A 23148-nucleotide genomic window follows, 5' to 3' on the forward strand; every position below is an offset into this window, starting at 1 on the left:
CCTTGATTTATTTAACTTAATGTGATGGCCTCACGGTACATGCATTTTCCTACAAATGACTCAAATTAATCTTCCTTTATGGAAGGCTTGTACTCCAAGGTGTGTTAATACCACACTTTCTTACGCATTCGTCTGTTGGACATATAGTCTACTTCCAAGATTTAGCTATTGTGACCCGTGCTGCTATAAATATGGATATGCGTGTGACGCTGTAACATGACATCTTTATCTCTTTCAGGGTGGATATTTAGAATAAGAATAGCTGGGTCAAATGGAGTTTCTAGTTTCCGTTGTTTGAGGAATCTCCACATGGTTTCCATAGTGGCGGTACTAGTTTACATTCCCACCAACAATGTAGAAGGGTCCTGTGCTCCCCTCAGCCTTACCAAAACTTGTTGTCATTTGATTTCCTGAGGATAGCCATTCTTTCTGGGGTAAGATGAAATCTCAGTATCGTTCTATTTTTCATTTCTCTAGTGACCAGCAGTGCCGAGCATGTCTTCATGCATTTATTGGCTAAATGTACTTCATCTGTGAAGTATCTATTCATTGCACTTGCCCAATTTTTTTATTCTTAAATCTAGGTATTAGTTTCCTATTGCTGTTGTAACAAATTATAACAACTTTTGTGACTTAATACAACACAAATTTATTATCAAACAGTATGGAGGTCAGAAGTCCAAAGTGATTCGCACATAGTTATATCTGAGGTGTTGGTGAGTCTGTTCCTTTTGAAGAATCCCAGGTAGGTTAGTGAATTATTTGCCTCTTCCAACATTTTTTTTTTCAGTATAAGGGATCGAGCTCAGGACCTTGCACTTGCCAGGCAGGTGCGGTGCCACTGAGTTATATCCCTAGCCCTCTTCTAACTTTTAAAGACTGCTGATTTCAATCCAACCTCTGCTTCCCTTGCCACCAGGTCTTATTCTTTACCTACTTTGATCCTCCTGCTCCCTTCATAAAAAGACCCTTGTAATTAAATTGGACCTATAAGATAGTCCAGAATAATCATTCTGCCTCAAAATCCTTAACTTAAAGTTCCTTTTATTATGTTAGCCAACATCCTTCTGGGTTCTAGGGGTTAGGAAGTAGGTGTTTTGGTTGAAGGCATATCTCATTTACCAGTTACTCTTCTGCCTCCCAAATATTTATGCCTGTCTCACATGAAAAATGCAGATACTTCCTCTGAGGTACCTCGAAGTGTTGGGCCATTGCAGTGACAAGTAATTCTAAGTCTCATCTAAGTGTCCTCAGCTCAGAAACCCAAGTGTCATGATCTAAACCTAGGTGTGGCTCTAGCTACAATCCATTCTGGGACAAAATTGCTCTCTATCTGTGGACTATAGATTATATAAAACAGATTATTTGCTCCCAAATAAAATGGTGGGCTGGCCATTCCATTGACGTAAATGTCAGTAACGGTTATAGATGTTCTTATTCACAAGGGAACAAAACGAATCTTTAGTCCAAACAATTCTGACAAATTTGTCATAGGATGACAAACTCCATTATGTTTCAAGGCCTGGAAATAATTCCTTATGACTCAAGACTCCGCCCTCTAGACCCAGAGTACTGGTCATTGAGTTTTCCTTACTTTTCCATGAAAGATGATATGTTTGCAACTGGATTGTTTTATTAGTTGGTTTCCTGCATATAGAGATTTGGGAGTCCAGTGTTCCTCTTTAGCTTTGCTTCTCAGTCTGTTTCTCATACTAGCAGTGATTTTGCTGGTATAACCTGCTCGAAACCTATGGTCCTGCCTTCTATGCCAGGGGAAGTTACTCCATTAGAGCGATCCTTTTATGGTCTTTCCTGGATAACCTTAGCTCCATTTTGGACTCTTACTGAGGCAGCTAAGGAGACTCGTGGGCCACATATCTCATCTCTACACAGACACTTCTATGTGATGGAATGCTGTGATTTTATTTATTTATGCTAGTGGTCAGATGCAAGGTCTCGTGTGTGCTAGGCAAGTGTTCGATCACAGAACTACGGTGGCCTCCCACAGCCAGCTCCTGCTCTCTTTTGTTCTTTCCGTGGTACTAGGAAAAAGGTGTTTTGTCATGCCCTTGGCTTTCTCTCCAGAGTGTGCTTTTCTCCAGAACATATGTAATGTTAGCATCCTTTGCAGTTGGAACAGCCATTTTCTAAATGGTAAGTATATTTGTAGTGTTTTAGTCAAAGTAGTCATTATTATTGATGCTGAATTTCTCCAATTCTAAATCAAGGAGAGCCCTTTCCTGTTGACTCTGACATTGTTTTGATGCAATCTTTGATCACTTCATTTCTGATTTAATAAATGTCCCCAGTTCATCTTGCACACTAATTACCTTAAATCTAGGAAGAGCCATTTCTGAAAGATTCTCTAGTTCATTTTAGTGAGAAATATTTAATCCACAGTCTAGGTGCTAGGGGTACTCACTGTCATAATTTCTTTTCTGAGCTGTTATCTTTTAAATGGGAGAAATAATAAGTTTATACTCACATTCTTACTTTTTTTTACTTGGTAATATTGTACAATTTTCTTGTGGTCCCTAGTCATACCTATTTGCTTTACCATAAGATGTATCTACATTTTAATTTCGTGGTTTCTTTTATTTCAGCTTTCATGCCCTTAAGAATGAGATGTTTACCAGACACACACTGTTTCATCAGTTTGCAATACTTGCTGGTACATCCTTCAATTATGTTGTAAGTACATACATTGTTTAGGTTGTATGTCTCTTCAAAAACGTATGTCTATGTCTTTCTGTTCTTATTTGCACTCTGTTGCGCTCCTGTCATCATAAACTCTGGAGACAGAGCATGGCAGTCACTCTACTGGATGCCAAGGGCATAAGAGAAAGTGCCCAGACCCAAGGAGCTCGGTTCATCGTGAGTTATAGATGTGTAGACAAATCACTGCAGGGCAATGTGGTTGAGCTATCAGCAAGGCAGAGGAGGAGGGACTCATTCTGGCCAGGACTTCCATCAGTACACCTAATTTTGGTCACGGATAGAATATTGGGAAATGTCAAAGATCCAGACTTAAACATCCAGTCGCTTCTGAGGGGGAAAAGGAGATAAGTACCAAATGCCTCATTTTTCCTACTAAGCGTTGTGTTTGTGAGCTTGTCGTCACCATAACCAAACACTTGAGACAAACTACCTTGCTAAGAAAATACTTTTATTTAGCTCCCAGTTGTAGAGGTTTAAAGCCCAGAAGGATTCACAGGAGTATGGAAAGGGCTTCCCCTTGACTGTGTTATTTCATGCACAGTACAGGGGTAGGAATATGTGTTAGAACAAGCCTTCATATCTTGAGCCAGCATCTCGGTTATTTGTTCATCACCGAGACACAATACCCAACACCCACAGTTTGGAAGAGGAAAGGTTTATGGGAGCTCCCAGCTTGTAGAGCTTTCAGTCCATAGTTGGCTGGCTCCAAGGCCAGCATGGAAGAGGGACATGTAAAGGAGAAAATCCTTCATGGCATGGCAGGCAAGAAAAAGAGAACCACCTGAGAGGAGGAGGAGAAAGACCCTTCCAGACCACACCCCCATGACCCACCTCTTCCAACCAGGCTTCAGTTACCAACGAGACGTTTAGCTATAAACTCGTCCATGGACCGATCCACTGATGAGCCACACACACACACACACACACACACACACACGATCCAATTAACTCCCAGAAGCCCCACCAATGAGCACAGGGGCCTTTGGGGGGAACATCTAGGTGGAAACCAAAACAGTCAGGAAGTGAGAGATCAGGAGGAGCCAGGCTGGCGCCTTAGTAGCAACCCTCTCAGGAGAACTCAAAAGACCGCCCAGGAGCTTCTTCTGGGCTACACTCCAAGTGGCATAACGACCTCACCCTAGACCCCACCTCTTAAAGGTCCCGACACCTCCCAGTGGTACCACCCTAGGGACAAAGCCTCCAATGTGTGGACCTTAGGGGGACACAAGTAATTATATCTAAACCACAGCAGAAATCATCTAGCAAAGTCCAGTCCTACAGTAGACTGTTACTGAGCCTGTTTGGTTTACTGTCTTCCTTCGGGGGTCTTGCTTGTAAGGTGAGTGATGCCCAGTGTAGAAATATATATATATATATATAGTAAGTTCCAGCGGATAACTCAGTACAAACTCTGCTGAGCTTCTTGATGATGATAAATTTTCTGGACACGTGAGGTTTGTGGGAAAGGGCACAAGAAACAAGGTGTGGATCTTGGCTTCCAGAGGAATACAATAAAAATTACATCTTTTAAATTTTTTAACATTCATCACTTTCAGACAATTTTCTAGATATAAATGACTGCAGGAGATCAAAGAACTTAAGTGCACTGTCTTATCTAAATTTATATAATAATCTATATCTTGCTGAAGATTTTACTGATTGACTTCCTTGGAATGTTTTGAAAATTAGTCTGCATTATAGGAATATTTTCTGTTTTTCTTCCCCTATTGGCTTTTCCCCTTCTTGCTTGATGGTTACAATTTCAACTGGAGTAATCTTCATTTTAGATATTTAAACAGCTGGACAAATCAAATATTGGCCACCCATGAGAAGGCTGTGCTGCTCAAAATCAGACGTTTTAATGATTATTACTGGCAAAATTTTGAGATTCAAATTTGAATTGTCGATGCCTTATGAAACAGATTTCTAAATCTCAAAATTTTTCAAGCACATTAGTACTTCTAGTTATTTTTTCTCTAGCAAAATCTTGGTTTATCCTCAAATTATTCTATGATTTATGGAAGAAGGATGGTGCCCCCTTTAGTTTAGAATCCACCCATCCATGTGTCACTGATTGTTGGATTCAAAGTTAGGGATCCTTGTCTGTACACCCACACAGTACAGCACATGATACACTCACCAGGGAAAGTAGCATAAGGAGAGAAGGGAGGGAAAGACAGAACCAGTGTGTGAGTTTTGAATACAGCAACATTGCCTCTTGATTTCCTAAACCCTGGATACTCGTGCCTCTCACAAATAATCCTTGAGTACCAGCCCATATGGAGCTCCATACAACCCAGAGTGGATAAGGACGGGTTGACCCCTACTTTTATAGACTGCAAATTGCTTAAGATCACCAACTGACTCATTTTAGAAGCCATTTTGCTTTCAGAGCTATTAGTGCCTGACCTACCATGTAGGAAAGATGGGCATTAATAGAGAAACATCACACTTTAAATTTCAGATTGGAATAAGTATTATAAAATAAAAGGCTTACTATTTGCTTACTATGATGTATGTTTTGTGGATGGGAAAATACACAAACATTAAGTGTATCATTTGAGCTTTGGCCCTATGTAATCATCATCTAAACTATAGTATAGAACATTTTTATGACCCATAAAAGTACTTTCCCATCCCTTTCCAGCCAAATCAGTGCCCACATCCTCACACCAAATAAGCATGGCTGTGATTTTATTTTATTTATTTATTTATTTTTTGGCTCTGGGTCTGGAACCTGGGGCCTCTAGGAAAGTGTCCTGCCTCTAAGCTAAAATCACTGCCCATAATCACCTAGCATCTGGCCTGTTTTACATGGTAAACTGTTTTTAAGACCCATCCCTGTTAACGTTGTGTATCCATCACAGTCTTCCTTTGTGATGGCACCCTTTTGTGTAAAGAACACAATGTGTGGGTCCAAGATTCTTTTGCTAGGCATCCAGACTGTTTTCCAGTTAGGGGTGATTAGGAAAAACTGGCAATAAACATTGGCAGAAGTATATTTTCATATTTCTCAGGTAAGCATGGACTGGCTGGGATATAGGAAGCAATCACATTTATCTTTATAAGAAACTGCCACTTTTTCTAAGTGGCTTTCATTTTACTCTCCCATTAGTAGGGTTTGAGTTCTCCAGCTGCTACATGTCCTTGCTAACTTTTTTCCCCATTAAGTTAATTGGTACCTTTAAAGCAAACAATACAGTTATATTTATCATTGGGATCTTGGACCTTTGCATGATGGTCTTGGTTATTATTTTTTCCCCATACCCTGCCCTCCCTTCACCCCCTCCACCCTTCCCTATTTACAAAGATTTGTTTCCATTTTTTTCCTTTTTTTCACATTTTCCCCTTATTTCCTTTCCCCTCCCCTTCCCATTTCTCCTTTAGCAATTTTCTTCCTATTTCACACTGTCCGTTATACCATTTGAACCTTATTTACACTTTTAGTTTTTCACACCAGAGAAACTACTCAGCATTTACTCAAGTGTGTCCTATTTCACATAAGAATATAGCCTTAATGTACATCCATTTAGCTATAAATGTCACTAGTTTCTCATTCCTTATGGCTGAGTACTACTCCATTTTATAGGAAAAACCACATTTTCTTTTGTCTCCAGTTGAAGGACATTTGGGATGTTTCCACATTTTAGCTATTACAAACTGTGCCTCTGTAACATGGGTCCATATATATCACTGTGTGGTATGATTCTTTTAATTCTTTTGGAAAGATACCCTGCAAAGGGATAGCTGGATCAAATGGGACCTCTAATCCTAGTTCTTTGCATCTCCATATTGATTTCCACAGTGGCTGCACCAGTCTGCACTCTCACCGGCAATGGAGAAGGGTTCCTTTCTCCCCACAGCCCCACCAGCATTTGTTATTGATTGATTTCTTGATAGCAGCCATTCTTTCGGGAGTGAAGTAGAATCTCAGTGTTGTTTTAATCTGCAACTCTCGAATGACCAGTGATGTTGAACATTTTTTCATATACTTATTTTCTGCTTTTACTTGTTTGTCTGAGAAACGTCTGTTCAATTCAGGTGCCCATTTTTGGATCACGATTTTGTATGTGGGGGATCTGATTTTTTTGAGTTTGTTATATATTCTAGATAGTAGTCCTTTGTCTGAGGAACACCTCGTAAATTTTTTTTCTCACATTGTAGGTTGTCTCTTAGCTCTGTTTGTGGTTTCTCTTGCACTGCAAAAACTTTTTAATACAATGAGATCCTAGTTGTTAATTCTTTGTGCAAGTTCTCATGTTGCTGAGGATTTGTTCATAAAGTCTTTTCCTATGCTAGTGTCTTTGAGAGTTCTACCTAATTTACTTTCCAGTAAATTTAGTGTTTCTGTTTTGATATTTAGATCTTTAATGCACTTGGATTTTAGCTTAGTGCATAATGAAAGGTATGGATCTAGTTGTAATCTTTGGCAAGCTGAAAACCAGTTTTTCCAACACCATTTATTAAAGAGGCTATCTTTCCTGCACTGAGGAGGGTTGGCTCCTTTGTCAAAGATGAGGTAGCTGAATATGTCTGGTGTTCTTTCTGCATCTTCTAATCTATTGCATTGATCTTCAGGTCTGTTTCTTTGCCAGTACCATGCTGTTTTTATCACAGTGGCTTTGTAGTATAGTCAAGTTGGGAATTGTGATGTCCCCTGCCATGTCTCTATTCCCTAGCATGATTTTTGCTATTCTAGGACTCTTGTGGTTCCAAATGAATTTTTGGATTGTTTTCTCAAGTTCTGTGAAATATACTGTTGGGATGTCAATTGGGATTGCATTGAATCTGTATAGCAGTTTTGGAAGTATGGCCATTTTCACTGTGTTGACTCTTCCTACCCAGGAGCAAGGGATGTCTTTCCATCTTCTTATATTCTCTTCTATCTCTTTTTTTTAGAGTGCCATAATTTTCAGCATAGAAGTCTTTTGTCTCCTTTGTTAGGTTGATTCCTAGATACTTCATTTTTTTTTTGAATGTTATTGTGAAAAGAATTGCTTCCCTAATTTCTCTCTCAGTGAGTCTGTTATTTGTGTACAAGAAGGCTATTGATTTTTAAGTGTTGATTTTGTATCCCACTACTTTACTGAATCTGTCAATTAAGTCTAGAAGTATTTTGGCAGAGTTTTTTGGATCTTCTATGTAGAGTATCATATCATCAGCAAATAGTGATAGTTTAACTTCTTCCTTTCCTATCTTTATTCCTTTTATTTCTTTCTCTTGTCTAACTGCTGTGGCTAATGTTTCTAAAACTATATTTAACAGGCATGGTGATAGTGGACATCCTTGTCTTGTTCCTGATTTTAATGTGAAGGTTTTCAATTTTTGACCATTTAGTATGATTTTTGGCTGTTGGTTTTTCATAGATAGCTTTTATCAGGTTGAGATAAAGACCATCTATTCCAATTTTCTGTGGGGTTTTTATAATGAATGGGTGTTGAATTTTGTTGACTGCTTTTTCTGCATCTATTGAGAAGATCATATGGTTTTTGTCCTTGAGTCTGTTAAAATAGTATCTTACATTTATTGATTTACATATATGGAACCATCCTTGCTTCCCTGGGATAGATCCAATTTGCTTAGGGTATATGATCTTCTTGATGACCCTCTGTATTCTGTTTGCCAATATCTTATTGAGGCATTTTGCATCTGTGTTCTTTGGATTTTTACATTAGTCTAGGTTGGAGATTGTTTTCTTTTAGGACTTAAAATACCTCACTCCAGGCTCTCTTGACTTGAGAATTTGTGTTGAAAAGTCTGCTGTGATTCTGATGGGCTTTGCTTTGCGTGTGATTTGTTTCTTTTCTCTTTTGTTCTTCTGTTGGTTTTCTGAGATCTTGATTTTTATTTGTCTAGGTGTAGTTTTTTATTATGGCTAGTTGGAGTCCTATATGCCTCATTTATCTGTATGTCAAATTCTTCTCCTCTGTTCGGGAAGTTTTCTATCATTAATTCTGTGAACAAATATTTATGTCTTTTTTTTTCTTTCTCCTGCTACTTCATGAATTCCTGTCCATCTTATATTATTCTTCTTTGCATCATCTAAGAATTGTTAGATCTATTTCTCATGATGCCTTACTCTTTTCAAGAGATCTCTCTTTTCATGCTCACTAACCACAGTCCTATTTTGTATATCTGAAACTCTATCTTCACATTTGTTCATTCTGCTGTGAATGCTTTCTATAGAGTTTTTAATCTCGTGCATATCTGTTTGAATCTGTTTCATGGATTCCATTTCTTTCCTATGTTGGGCATTCAAGGTTTCCATTTCTTTCCTGTACTGGCCATTTATGGTTTCCATCATGGTCCTGATCAGGCTCATCTATTTTTTTTTTTAATCTATTTCTGTTCTAGAGTCTCTAATCATGTCTTTTATTCTTCTCACTATCTTTGTGGTTATCTGGGAAATTATTTCTGTTTTGAATATTTCTAGAGCCTCATTTATCTGTTTTTTTACTTCCTGTGCTATTGGTTCAGGGTGTCCAGATGGTTGACTGTCAGACTTTTCCACCTTATTTTTTTTCCCCAGGGTTTACCTTTGGTGAGGTGGAAGTCTGTGTTTGTGCCTTGTTTAAATGTCTTCTCATTTCTATTTTTGTTCTTGGTACTACCCTTGGTTTAATTCCTGGGTTAATACTTCATTCTTCCAGATATAGCTGGTCTTTAGGTTTTGAGTCTCTAATGACTCTGAGACACTCTCATTTTCATTATAGCAGGAAGAACAACTGATTAGATCAATCACAACACCTCAGCCCAAGTGATAACAACCAGCAACACAATAGATTAATAACATCTATCATCTTTAGCTGTGTGAATTAAATCAAAATGGAGGATCAGCCCAAAATATATTTATAGTGAATAAATTCTTCAGTATAGCAACTTTACTCTTCAGGATGGCAATTTAGAAGTAGTTGGGGAGGGAGGGATTGATAGGATAGAGAAAGGTTAGAAGTGAGGTCAGAGGACATGGGAAGGTCAAACAAACTCTAGGAAAATGTTGAAGAGAAGAGGAGAAGACAGAACCAAATATACACAAGAATAGAACAAACTAATAGCAATTTGGAGGCTAGAGATTATAATCACTTACTTTTAAAACAGTTATGGTGGTATTGTGTGCTTTTATTGCAGAGATTTTCTTCACTTTTCCAGTGGGCTTCAATGTTAATCTGGCAGCCTCAGAGAGGCCCTCTTTCTCTTGTTTTCAAGGGGGGCACACAGACACTGCTATGTTGGTGCCTGGGCAGCTGGGCTCCTCTGCCATGCTGGGCCAAAGGGGCAGGCCTATCAGAGGGTCTCACTTCCATGCTCCTCTCTTCCTTTGCACCAAAGAGATGGCCCCACCAGAGGGTTTCAAGCTGCTGCTGGTCTCCTCTGCCACACTTGTCCTTGCTAACTTGATGTTATCAGTATTTAAATTTTAGCCATTCTAAAAAGGTATCTCCTTGCTTTAATTTCAATTTTCCTACTGATTACTGATGTTAGACAACTTCTCAAGTGTTTATTGGCCATTCTTATATCTTTAGTGAAGAAGCAACTCATTGCTTTTTTAAAATATTAGTAAAATGCACACAACAAAATTTACCATCTAAACCACTGTTTTGTGTTAAGTAGAGTACATTCACACTGTTGTTTAGGAAAACTCTGGAACTCTTTTCATGTTGCAAAATGAAATCCTAACAACTCCCCATGGCCCATCTCTGTGTTATTGTCCACTTATAAATGTTCTCTGATTGTAATATTTTGTTATAGATTCTGGATATAAGTCTTTTATACTCTGGATATAAGTCTTTACTCACTGTATAGTTTTTCTCCCCAGCATCCTTTAAAAATCGGAAGATTTTAATTTTAATAATACAAATTTAGCTCTTTTTCCTACAGCAGATTGTATTTCCTTTTGCTGCAACTATGTCTTACATTGCAAATATATTTCTGATGATATGATTTTGATCTTCCTTTTCCTATTGAATTTTACTGGTGTCTGTTGTAGATTAATTGGCGTGTATATACTATTCTATGTCTAAACACTTCATTCTATTCCATTGCTTTGTCAGTCCTTTTGCCAATAACATACTGTCTGATTTTATTGCTTATCCAAGAGTCTTGGTAGTTCTGTATTCTTAGAACTTAATATACTTTTAGAATCTATTTCTAAATCTATTTCTTAGAAAGTTCTAGAATTTTTATTGGGATTTTGTTGAATTGTATTTCTGAAGTCTCTTCAGCCAGTAGTTTATCATATTTGGTCTAAATAAATCTAGCGCAAAGATTTCTTCTTAACTCCTGAAGTCATGCCTTCTGGCAAGCTGGTGCATACAGTTGTCTGGAAGAGCTTCCCTACTCATCTTGTTTTTGCTATGCTTTTTCACCATCGTTACTGAGGATTCAGGTGTAGATGGGCCAAGAGTGTCCTGTTAAACTGCATGCCTTAGGTGAACCCTGGTTTTTGCCCTTTCTTCTTCCTAAGTCACAGAACCATTAATTATGCATGCCTATATTCATCAAGTTGTCAGAGCAAATGGGAGACTGGATTTTCATCTTTACTTAGTCTTAGACCTGAGTATTCTTGATGTTTATTTTCATAAGTTTATGCCTACCTTGAAGAAAATAAGAAATAGGCATCTTTTTTGGATTTACATTCAACTCCTGTATTTTATTTACTAGTAATTTTCCATATCACATCCATAATCCCTTTGCATAGCATCTCAGCCCATTCATTTCTAGAGTTTTCTGTGTTTGTTTCTTGGAAGCCATATATTCTTGTATTCATGCCTGGGACCCCCCCAAAAAAAGCTTATGAGGTTTTCATCTCAACCAAATAATAGATCATTTTCAAAAGTGTATGCCCCATGTGATTTCTTAATTATCTTTTCGTTAACTTAATAAACTTTAATAGTTTTATTCATGGTCTCCATTTTATTTATTCTTTTCTCATCCTTGGTGAGATAAAAATATATGGAAACCCAGGGTTATCACTTGCATCCTCTTATATTTTGTCCCAATCTCTCTTTCACATTCACAGTTAGGAGTAAGAGTCTCACTGGATATTTTAAAGTGGCAATGCCAGAAGTTGCAGGCTAGAGATGGAATAAACCAAGGCAATGAAACAGGACAGGTTGCTGCTGGAAGAGGCAGGTGATGGGGAATAGTGACTTGGACCACACTGGGAGAGTAGATGACAAATTGGACAGGTGTCTACCCGGGATACTGCAGAGTACTTGCAAACAGTAGATTCTATGTTCAGATAGTAAGATGAATGCATCTTTAAAATTCTGCATTTAATGACCAAAGGAGGGCACACACAAGGCACAGTTTTTTACTATGAATCTAAGGTGTGCTCAGCACAAGCTCAAGATTTTATGTCACTAAAAGAGAAAAACTCTACTGTATACCTAAAATGTACCAATAAACTCAATGAGGAAAAAAGAGAGAGAGAGAAAAACTCCTGCCCACTACACTGTGACAGTCTTCTATTTCAAGATGCTTCCCAATTTTAGGGGTGTTGAAATATCAGTAGGCTATGACTTTAGAATCAGCAAAATAGGATGTCACATAACACCATTAACAAATTAAAATACATGCACCAAATTTCACATTTTGCAAGGTCATATTCAAATAAGACATACATGTCAAATATTTAAGTAGTTTCTTCTCAGGAAGAACTAAAAGGGAGTGGGGCCAGGCTATGGGAACAAGAAAAAATGTGCAAACAGAAGTGTGTGCGTGCGGGTATAAAAACCACATACGAACCAACGAGAGAGAGCCTTGAATACGGAAAATCTCAACAGATCCCAGGCTACACATGGACCGTAGGCCTTTTTCTGGTAAGCATGCTCAGTGTGCTTTTGATTCTTTTTGCCTGCTTTGTGTATGTGTGTGTGGTTGTGCATGTGTTACCAGGGATGGAACTCAGGCCTGCGCATTGAGATACATCCCCTGCCCTTCATTATTTTTTTGTTTTGAGGCAGGGCCACAACAAGTTGCTAACCTCTGCAGGCTTGGCTCAAGCTTGCTATCCTCCCACCTTCAGGACACCACCACCCCTGGATTCATGTGCATGTTTTTATGTCACACTTTACTTTGCACTGTATGATGTCGGTAGTAGTTCGGCTTGCATGCTGCTGCCCCTGCACTCCTACAAGAAATTATTCTCTTTTTTAATGTCGTGTAGCTCTTGAGAAACAAGGCACATTGTTGAAGCTCCCCGTAGTTTGGTGGTGCTGGGGGTGACCTTGTGATTCCTCACTTGTTACGTGTAGAGCTGTCCCAGGGCATCTGATGGGAGTTGTCTTAGATACCATGATCCTTGAATGCTCACTTTCTTTATTAAAAAAAGTGTTGCATTTGTATGTAACTTAGGCACAGCCTCTTGTATGCTTCAAATCATCTTTGGATGATATATGATATCTAATACTATGTAAATTTCATGATACTACACTGTTTATGGAAGCCTGTTTATGTTCCTAACAGAAGCAATGTTTTGGGCTTTTTTTTTTTTTTTCCTATCTGTAGTTGCTTGAGCCTGTAGAAGCAAAACCAGTGGATAGAGGACCAACTTGTAGCAAATCCCAAGTTGTAGGGACAATCGAAAGGAAGTAGAATCACAAAAGACACAAAGGAAAGCATTTTTTTCTTGAATTTGTTTCTCATCGTACACTGAATAAAAAGGGGACCATCCCTGTTGCATCCACAGTTGAAAGAATGAGTCAGGAGTGTCATATCTTACTTGACTGATGGTTGCAGCACATTGACCTCCATTTGATTTGACTTTTGTTTCCCATTGATCACAAGTGTATGCCTTTTATGTCTTTCAGAAAGCAAAACCCTTGTATGTGCAGTCCAAAGCGAACTTGACAGACACCGCCTCTTCTTCAAGCAATCATTTCCCTGAGGTAGGCAGATTGTTTTTCTCTGTGAACCATTCAATCAGTCAGTACTACTGAGCTTCAGCCAACTTTCTGTTTTACCTACAGGTAGCCAAGAAAAACGTGGATGCAGTGAATGATCACCCATCTTCCTCCAAGGGTAAGAAAGGGCCGGAGAAGTAGCTCAGTGGTAGCACTCTCACCCTAGCAGCACAAGGCCCTGGCTCCTGTTACCATTACAAAACAAAAAGATGAAGAGAAGGGAAGAAGGTAGGGGAGGCGAAGGGAGGAGAAGGAAGTAGAATATTATTGGACACCGAATGGCACTTAGTCTAGATTAACTTGGCTTTTTCTTGTTTTCCCTAAGATATTTATTTGGTAGCCTGAATGAATACATGACTTTTTAAAAGTCAGTTTATAAAACTAATGTATAGATAACCTGAATAAAAGAATTCTTGTTAGTGTTCTGTTTCTGAATACTGACTGGTGCTAACTGAAATGAACTTAGTCAAACTTCATAATCAGAAACTGTCTCAGTTGGAACTTCATTTTATTTTTATTTTATGGCCAACAGACCTCAAGCCCTTGTTACATTCTTATTTTTCCAATTTAATAATTAGAGCAGAAGTACAATCATTTCTGGTGCCTTTACCTTCCTGGAAGATTCTTTGTCCACAAATGTCTATAAGACTTTTCTCTAAACTTGGAAACCAAAATAGGATGCCTACTGGGTATCTGGGTGTATCCTTGCTAACGTGTGGTGGATATGGGTAATATTCTAAATGCCTTTCAGCTGTTAGCTCTAACGCTCACCAAATTGCTGAGACAGGTACTCTGACTATTCCCCATTTTGCACACGAGATAGTTAATGACAGCGAGGCTTGGTAAACTGCTGTGCAGCAGAGCATAGCTGGAGCTCCAACTCTGGCAGAGGCCATGTGCCAGCGCCACTGGATTGGACGATTAGACAGACACACCCACGAGCTTCCGACGACCTCACTCGCGAAAATGCGGCCGTGATGAGGCAGTGGGCGGTAGGTGGTGGGAGGACGGGCCGGGTAATCCCCTCCCTGGGCAGCCTCCTGCACCTCCGGAGGATCCCACGACCCCTGTCTGCTCTTCCTCCTGGACTGTGAGTCTGCAAATCTGCACCCACCAGCTGGTGGACGCCTCCGGAAAAAGCGTACTAGTAAATTAAAAACAGTCTTGGTCTCTCCTTTGCTTTTATAATCACCAATGGCCTACAGGCGTGAGTACAAGTGAAATCCAGCATTAGTATCCAAACATGCAGAATTTGGGAGAAAAGTGAATTAAAATATAATTTAAAACAAATAGAAGGGAGAAAGGGTCGAAGGGAGGAATGGGAAAGAAAGAAGCAGCAAGATATATCACGTACAGGTACAAATTCCCTATGCTGAACGTTATCATTATGTTTAAAATGTACCGATAAATATTCTGCAAAATATTAAAAATATATATTAAAAGCCACTTCAAAATGGCTTTTTGTTCTGTTACAAGTCCTGAAAATTCTAAAGCATAACACAGTCACTGGTGCAACAATAAAAAGTTTTAAGAGATAAATAAATTCTGATTAATATCTGAAAATTTTGAAAGCAATGTTTTACATAGTAGTAATTACCCCAAGACAGTAGAAGTGAGATTAATTTGTTTGCTGTTTACGTGTGATAAAATTCGGAATCTGAACCACCTATTGTATCCCCCTCCCCGGCCACTGATTTTATGTACCCAAGAAGACCTTTCTCACAGTTCAGCAGTTAGGAGCTATTGACATTGTAATCTTTGGAAATGCTCTTAATGAACCTGAAAGACACGACTCTCCTAGATAAAACCTCAGAGTAACACTGGTTCAAACATTAGTATCTGAAAAGCAGGACAAACCCAAACTCCAGCCTAGATTACATTGTGTGGCCAATTTTTCAGGATGTTAGGGAAGAAATGTCCAAGAGGTGATTGGAAAGGGTTTTTAAGAACACTAGAAAGATCACAATGTACTTGGTGTAATTCAAGGACTTTGAAATTCTGGACCTGAAAAGTATTTTTCAATAAGTATATTTCCGCCAATTGATGAAAGTAAATGTTAATTGAAAGTGCAGGTCAGTTGCTCTGGTTATTAAGTGCAGAGATAATTTTTAAAAGTGAGGGAAAAATTGGAATTTAGGTAAAACGTGAAAAGAAAGTTTAACCTTAAGTAAAAATAAAATCCAGCAAGTTAGTGTTGTTTCATGTATTGTTTCAAGACTGTCATCTGTAATTAATGCAATTTGGAAAGTTTTCAAGTTCACATTTAAATGCAGATTTTATAATATTGCCACATATATAAATAATATATGTTATGGTGTCATGGATAGCTATAAAAATGTTAGAAGAAATTAACCAATGAATTATGTAGTTGAGTGCCAGGACAAACATGATTTACTAAGTAGAATATATTAAGAACTCTGGCGGGGGATTTAGCTCAGTGGTTCTGCCACTTGCCTTGCAAGTGCAAGGACCCGAGTTCAATCCCTGGTACCAAAAAAAAAAGAACTCTGTTAGTATTAATGATGTCACTGACAGAGTTTATCTACTACTTCCTTTGTGGTCACCAACGACCTATTTCTCAAATGCTACATCTCTAAGTTAGAAATGTCATGATTGTCTTGGAAAGTAGAGATGAGCTTATTTCTCTGTTTCCTTAAGAATTTTGCCCATTTTTTATACCTTCAGTCTAAGATAACTGTGTATTTCAGACACAGAATTTAGGATACCAGGTGGAAAATCAGTAGCTTTTCTCTAAATTTATCCTGGAAAATGCAGTGAATTCTCCATGGCATAGAAAAGGGTCAGAATAACCAATTGGATTAAAGAAATAACAAGACAAGTAAGAAGCAATCTAAAGTTCTGTCCGCTGGTAGATAAGAAATTTTAAAATGTGACAAATGAAAAGGAAAGGTAACTTGTGCTTTGAACATACAGTGCTAATTTATGAAATAAATAGGTCAGCAATGACTGAATTTGCAAGATCATAAACATTTAGTAGAAGAGTTTAAAGTTAATATAGTAAAATGCCTTTATTAATTTTATAGGTTGTCATATTAATTCAGCTTAGGGATACTTTTTTCAGTGCTAGGAATGGAACCCAAGGCCTTGCGCATTCCAGCAGGCACTCTACCCCCGATACTCCAGCCTCATGGTGATATTCTAAAGGACTGGCACATGGTACTGTTTAATACTCTCCTCTAACCACAGTTCTTATTCCCACACATAGTGCTCAGCAGTCTCTGAAACATGAGGCAGCAGACAAGAATGCTTCCTGTGCCTGTTGTTTCCTCAGTTCCTGGGCCAGGACTTGGACTCTGCAGCCCCTCTGGGCCCTGGGACCAATGCTTCCATCTCAAACGTTAGTTACTTAACTGCAGCCTAACACTATGGCTACGTAAGAGGCTTTAAGCCATCCAAGCAGTTACAGTAGTGACAGAACATTGAGCAAGGGTTTCACACAGAGTATCCATTTTTTAACTTCATCACGTTTCTGTTGGGCTGGGGGGTAGGTGTCTCAATGGTAGAACACACTTGCCTAGCACACATAAGCCCTTGTATTCAATCCCTAGCACTGTTTTTTTAAAAAGTGGGAAAGTTCTGTTATAGAAGTAGCAAAATATTACAGGATATGGTGCTCAGATGCATGCAAATCCACGAGCTCATCAAGTGTTCCTCTGAGGTCGACATGGAATCTTTGTAGATAAAGAGGTAGCTCATTACCATTCCTTACAGCTGCTGGAACCCACAGTTTGGAAACAGATCAGAAAAGTGGATATTTGTCTCAGTTACCTTTCCTGCTGCTGAGACAAAATACCCAACACCCAAAGGTACAGGAGGAAAGGTTTATTTGGCTCATAGTTTGTAAGATTTCAGTCCTTAGTCAGCTGACTCCAAGGTCAGGTGGCATGGCAGCATCGCGGGACAGAAACAGTTCATGGCAAAGCAGGGCAGGCAGCAAGCAAGCAACCAGTGACATGCGACAGCCATCTCTCCGTCCCTTATATTATATCCAGGCTACAAGCCCTTAGGGTGGATAGAATGCACACCCAGGCAGGCCTTCCCATTATTCACACTCAGAACTGTTTCACACCAGTCAGTGGACTAAATTAGTAATCACACACCCTGATCCCAGCGACACATGCATAATCCCAGCATCACACACTCCAGATCCAGCCACCTCTGGAAAGCCCCACCTATAGCCACATGAGGCTTTGGGGGACAGCTAGATACGAGTGATAACAATCTTGATACGTGTCACCACCCAGGAATGTCACTGAGCCCTGTCCTTAGCTAAACATTCCTGGCTGGCTTGACTTCTAGGCTCCACGGCTTAAATGAAACAATCACGTCAACAATAACGTCCTAAAATGCTGAACCTTGGTTAAAGAAGTCAAACTAGCCAGGGGTGGAAAGCCCAGAAAAAGCCTGTACATATCACACTGTGTCATTGACTCTGTTTCTTCTGCTCTTAACACTGCACCAAAGAGTTTTTATAACTTTGATTTTAAAATAAAACCACCTGGCAGAGCAAGTCCTTACATCTTGTTCCACAAAACTGCCTTAGCCCTTCTTTGTTCTTTACCCTTTCACATATATTTTTAGGTTTACTACTTCAAGTTCCATGGAAAAAGTTGTCAGCAGTTAGATTTAAAAATGCATCCAGGGAGAATTCACATTTTTTAATGACACTAAGTCTTAATGTGAATACAATTTTCACTGATTGGGAGCTTCTTATATCTTCATTAATAATACTTTGTAAGATCTTCTTAAATGTTTTATGCATCTTTCATTACATTTATTCCTAAGTAATTTAAATATATAAATAACATATACTTTGTTGCAATTAAAAGTGGAATCGTGACATGTTCTAAAACTTATTACTGTTGACATTTTTTGTGCTTTGATTTTCTGTCCAACAAATTTGTAGAACTCCGTTAGTACTAATAGCTTGTCTGAAATCTAGTCTCTTTGTTTTTAAGCAATCACATAATTTATAACTTAAAAGACTTGTCCCTTCTATGTACCTCTTTTATTTTCCTTTCTTATTGCACTGGCTAGATTTCCAGTCTTATAATACAGTAATCATGGCACATTTATATTTTTCTCTAGTAGGATAATTTCTAAAGTGTCACCATGAACTATAATGTTCATTGTAGATTTGCCATAGTTATTCTTTCTCTTTTTTCTCTCTCATTGAGTTTATTGGTACATTCTAGATATACAGTACAGTTCCATTCATCATTGGGATCTTGTACCTCTACATGACAGGTCTTGGTTCTCATTTTTCTCCCTTGTCCCTGCCCTCCCTTCACCCCTCCTTTCCTCCCTATTTACAAATACTTTATTTCGATTTTTTCATTTTCTCATATTTTCCCTTATTACCTTTCCCCTACCCTACCCACTTTCCCAACACCTTTAGCCCTTTTCTCCCTATTTCACATTGTCAATTATATCATTAGGATCTTATGTACCATTATAGTTTTTCACACCAAAGAAACTGTTCGGTATTTACATGTGTGACTTATTTATTTCACTTAGGAGTATATCCTCAATATGTATCCATTTTCCTATGAATGATTCTAATTTCTCATTCTTTATGCCGTAGTTATTCTTTATCAAGTAAATAAAGTTATCTTCTATATGCAGGTACCAAGAGTTTTTGTAATAAATTGACGAATTTTTTTATCTGGTGATTTATTTTCTCCCCTTATTGAGCTGATCGTTGTGACCACTCTTCTTTAATCTATTAATGTTGAAATATGTTAATAGATTTGCTCATGTTGAATAATATTTATATTTTCTAAATTTGCATACATGGATAACTTTAATTTCCCACTCTCTTTTAAATTTGTATTAGTGTATGTCTGTGATACATACTACATACATTCATCATGAGGATTAGTGCATGTTCACATCAATCCTGGATCTTCTTCCCCTGCATCTCCTGTCCCTCCATTCCCAGACCCCCTTTCCATTTCCAGCTTTTTATTGAGGATTTTTGTTCTAATCTTGGTCTATAATATTCCTCAGTCTACCTTGATGTAGTTTGGGTAAAAAGGCTACATCAGGGCTCATGTAAGCAATCAGCCACCTCCTCTTTTAGGCATTAACATATATATATATGTATAGTATATATAGCATATATATCTATACACACACACACTATATATATACATATATACTATATATATACACACTATACTATATATATACTATGTACTGTGTGTGTGTGTGTGTGTGTGTATAGATAGCTAAGGAGAATAACCACTACAACCAAGCTAATTAACATGCACATCACTTCATGTAGTTTCCTCCCCATCTTTCTCCCCTTTCTCCTCTCCATCCCCTCCTTCCCTTCACCCTCTTCTCTTTTTTTGTTGTGAGAACACTTAAGAGTTCACATCTTAGCAAATTCCACAGATACAATACAGTATTGTTAACTACAGTTACCCCGCTGCATGTCTCCAGGAATTACTCAACCTGCGTAACTGAAACGTTGTACTTTGACCTTAATTCTCAGGATGCCCCCTTGACTTTTGAGATGTTATTCTGTTCTGGTTCTCCCACTTCTCAGAGTACCCTTCACAGCGTCTTTGTTCTGCCCCTGCTGTGATTATTAAGTGTTGCTGGAGTCTGTAAGGATTTCATTCTTTGGCTCATATTTTCATATTTTGTTACTCCCTTATTTAATTCCTCAATAGATCTCCAGGGCTTTCAGGATAAGAACCAAGTTCCTCAGTTAAGTGTGGAGGACCAGTCGAAACTGCTGCTTCTCCCTACATGATCTTCTTAGTCACAGCAAGAGCAAGCTCCAGTACACGGGGATTGCTCACATTTTGGTTTCACATCTGCTCCTCTCTTTAACTAAAGGAGGCCACTTGGCCAAGACCAAGGTCAGTGTGGAAAGGAACCACAAAGCCTGCGGATTCCATGGGGCCACACAACTTAACCTTCCAGGCTCACCTCCTTTTTAACTCCATTCATCCATTCCTTTTGCAGACTTCGGAAATACCTACTGCAAGCAAAGTCCTAGGCCAGGCACTGAGAGTACAAAGGACATTTTAGCCCTTGTAGCTTATATTCTGAGACAATCACTCAAAAACTAGAACATTAGGCGGAGCCTCCCCATGCTTCTCCATTTCTGCAGAAATTGCTATCTGGTCAATCGGGATTACCTATTAACAGACATATCAGAAAATCAAAACCCAAAGATATAGAAACAAAGTTTAAAATATTCTAATGTGCACATTTGAAAAACCATAACTGAAAAATTACTGTTTCTTCAGGAGTGTGAAAGCTCAAATGTGAAATCGTGCAGCAACAGTGTTCCACTAAACCTCTGAAGGTCAAAGGTGGGCTTCAGGAGCAGTTACAATTGTAATCCCCAATCCCCGAGTCACTTACTGGATCGCAGGAATAAACAGCTGCTTGTAACTTCAAAGTCAAAATTGCAAAGTTACACAGACCTGAAGTCCAACTGAAAACCTTTTAAAGATATGAATGTAAAGCCTCCATATCCCATGTATTCATTTTTCTCTAGGGTTCTGAAGATTGCATTGAGAGTCCTGTCTTTCATAAAGAAGGGGGTGGGAAAGAGTTGGGCCTTCATTTTCTCACAAAAGGCACAAATGTGAAGCGCATCTGTGAACATTGCATAATTTGTTACGTTCTACAAAGAGGTGGGTTTTTGTTATACACATACCAGAGCTGTTTGGTACTGTTTCACCAATGATTTCTATTCAGGTCCAGAAAAGAAATCAGCCTCAGAAGAGTGAAAGGAGGGTAAATTTTTCTTTAAAAATTAGATACAGATTATCACTTCAAAATGTGGGAGGGAATTTTACAAGTGCCGGTGTGCTGATTAGCTTTCCAATGGACATCCAGTCCTTTATAAAACACATGCTAGCTGTGGTCAACTGTGACCAATGTGGTTTATTACTCTCCAGAAGAGTTGAACTGAGATCACCCATCTAATGTAATTGAGAAATGTTGGGTGAACTTGAACTGTTTCATGGACATGAATGACCAGAAAATTTATTTGATGAGACATTAACGGCTGAATATGGTAACTATCTCTTTGATGGTTTGGTACAGTTGATTCTTTAGTTCATTAGCATGTCTTTCTTTTTGTTGTTGTTGTTATTACTCTTACGTGAGCAACTTAAATTCATGAAAGGAAAAAAAATAGTTTCTGTATGATCTTACAAAACTCAGCAGCCTGAACTCTTGGTAAATATTCATCACAGTTTCTATGTACTTAACTGTTTAAAAAAAGAGACATTTTTTTAAGTAAAAGAAGTTAATAATAACTAAATTGTGAAGAAATGAATTTAGTTTTTATGTAATTGCAAATTAATTTTTAAATGTTGTATTCTGATTTACTAATTAAGAAAAATAGCATCGTGATATTGACATGTTATTCACCAAAAAAATCTCCTATTTACATTTTCTGGTAAACTGGGCAGTGTGAAATCTCATCGGTGGCATTCCAATGAAACATTTGTAGTAACTTTGCCAACAGCATCGCCATACAAGGTGGCATCGGATGACACTGCTTTCTCTCCATGTGTGCCTGTTAATAGTTAAGATAGATTCTGCTCTATTCCTCATGACCTAGGCCAAGGTATGAATTAAATATATAGATGTATGGGTATATCTTTTTACTGTACAGTATTTAGATATCATATCTTTGAAATTATTCAGAGAAATTCTTAAGACTAAATCACAAAATCACACTTCATGCTACTAGCAACTCTTTCAATGGAATTTTTCATTGAAACTTTGTCATTAAAACAGAAAGGCCTTTTGGCTGTGCCCGTACACGCATAATAAATTGTATATGTTTGTGATACGGAATGACTCTTGCCCGTATGCTACACTGCAAAGCTACATGAATGAGGCATTTACCGAATCAGGCCCACCACATTAAACAGTGAAACCATCTTTATTCATGGTAACTTATCAGTTTCAATTAATCAACCCTAACAATGGAAATTCTGATGTGTTCAAGCCACTTGAAAGCAATAGGTCATCTCCAGGTCAGCCTTGTTGTGTCTTTGTGCTGATGGCTTCAAACAAAACAGCATCTACAATAAATATACATACATATCCGCGCAGACGTGTGCATATGCGTACATGGAAGTGGCCGGTCCCAGCTACGTCTGGTAGTGTCAACAAAAACGCATGTGAATTGTACATGATTTTATCATAGCAAACGTGATTGTTTTCCTCCAAGTATTACTTTTTGAGCTCTGCAAGTTTAAACAAAAGGAAAGAAATTCCCATTGGATGACCATCCTTTCAGTGTCTGTGCTGCTATGTGAATAGCATTGTGCACACCATTCCAACGGTTTTGAAAAGGGGTAACCATTGGTTTGATTTGGTTACACGGTTTAGCAAAGAGCTCCCTCCCACTGCCTTAGGGTCTGTGAAAGGTCTGTGACCTGTTTAGAACTGCCAAGTGAAATGTCATGTCGCCCCTCCCAAGTGGGAGTATCTGCATTCATTTGATCAGTATAAAAAATGA

General features: G+C 38.4%; 1 protein-coding gene across 2 annotated transcripts in view; it reads left to right on the plus strand.

The window, feature by feature from the left end:
- CUNH10orf67 (chromosome unknown C10orf67 homolog) overlaps positions 1-23148 on the plus strand; it is a 105370-nt gene that overhangs the window by 74275 nt on the left and 7947 nt on the right. For both annotated transcript variants that reach the window (XR_779337.3, XM_010619821.1), the window contains exons 15-17: positions 2604-2691; positions 13530-13607; positions 13689-13740. Coding sequence is in view for 1 of the 2 variants with exons in the window: in XM_010619821.1 (XP_010618123.1) it covers positions 2604-2691; positions 13530-13607; positions 13689-13740 (218 nt within the window). In the remaining variant the exon portion in view is untranslated. The remainder of the gene's footprint in view (positions 1-2603; positions 2692-13529; positions 13608-13688; positions 13741-23148) is intronic.

This window comes from Fukomys damarensis, unplaced genomic scaffold, assembly GCF_012274545.1.
Source record: "Fukomys damarensis isolate Sample0158 unplaced genomic scaffold, DMR_v1.0_HiC HiC_scaffold_37, whole genome shotgun sequence".
NCBI classification, from domain to species: domain Eukaryota; kingdom Metazoa; phylum Chordata; class Mammalia; order Rodentia; family Bathyergidae; genus Fukomys; species Fukomys damarensis.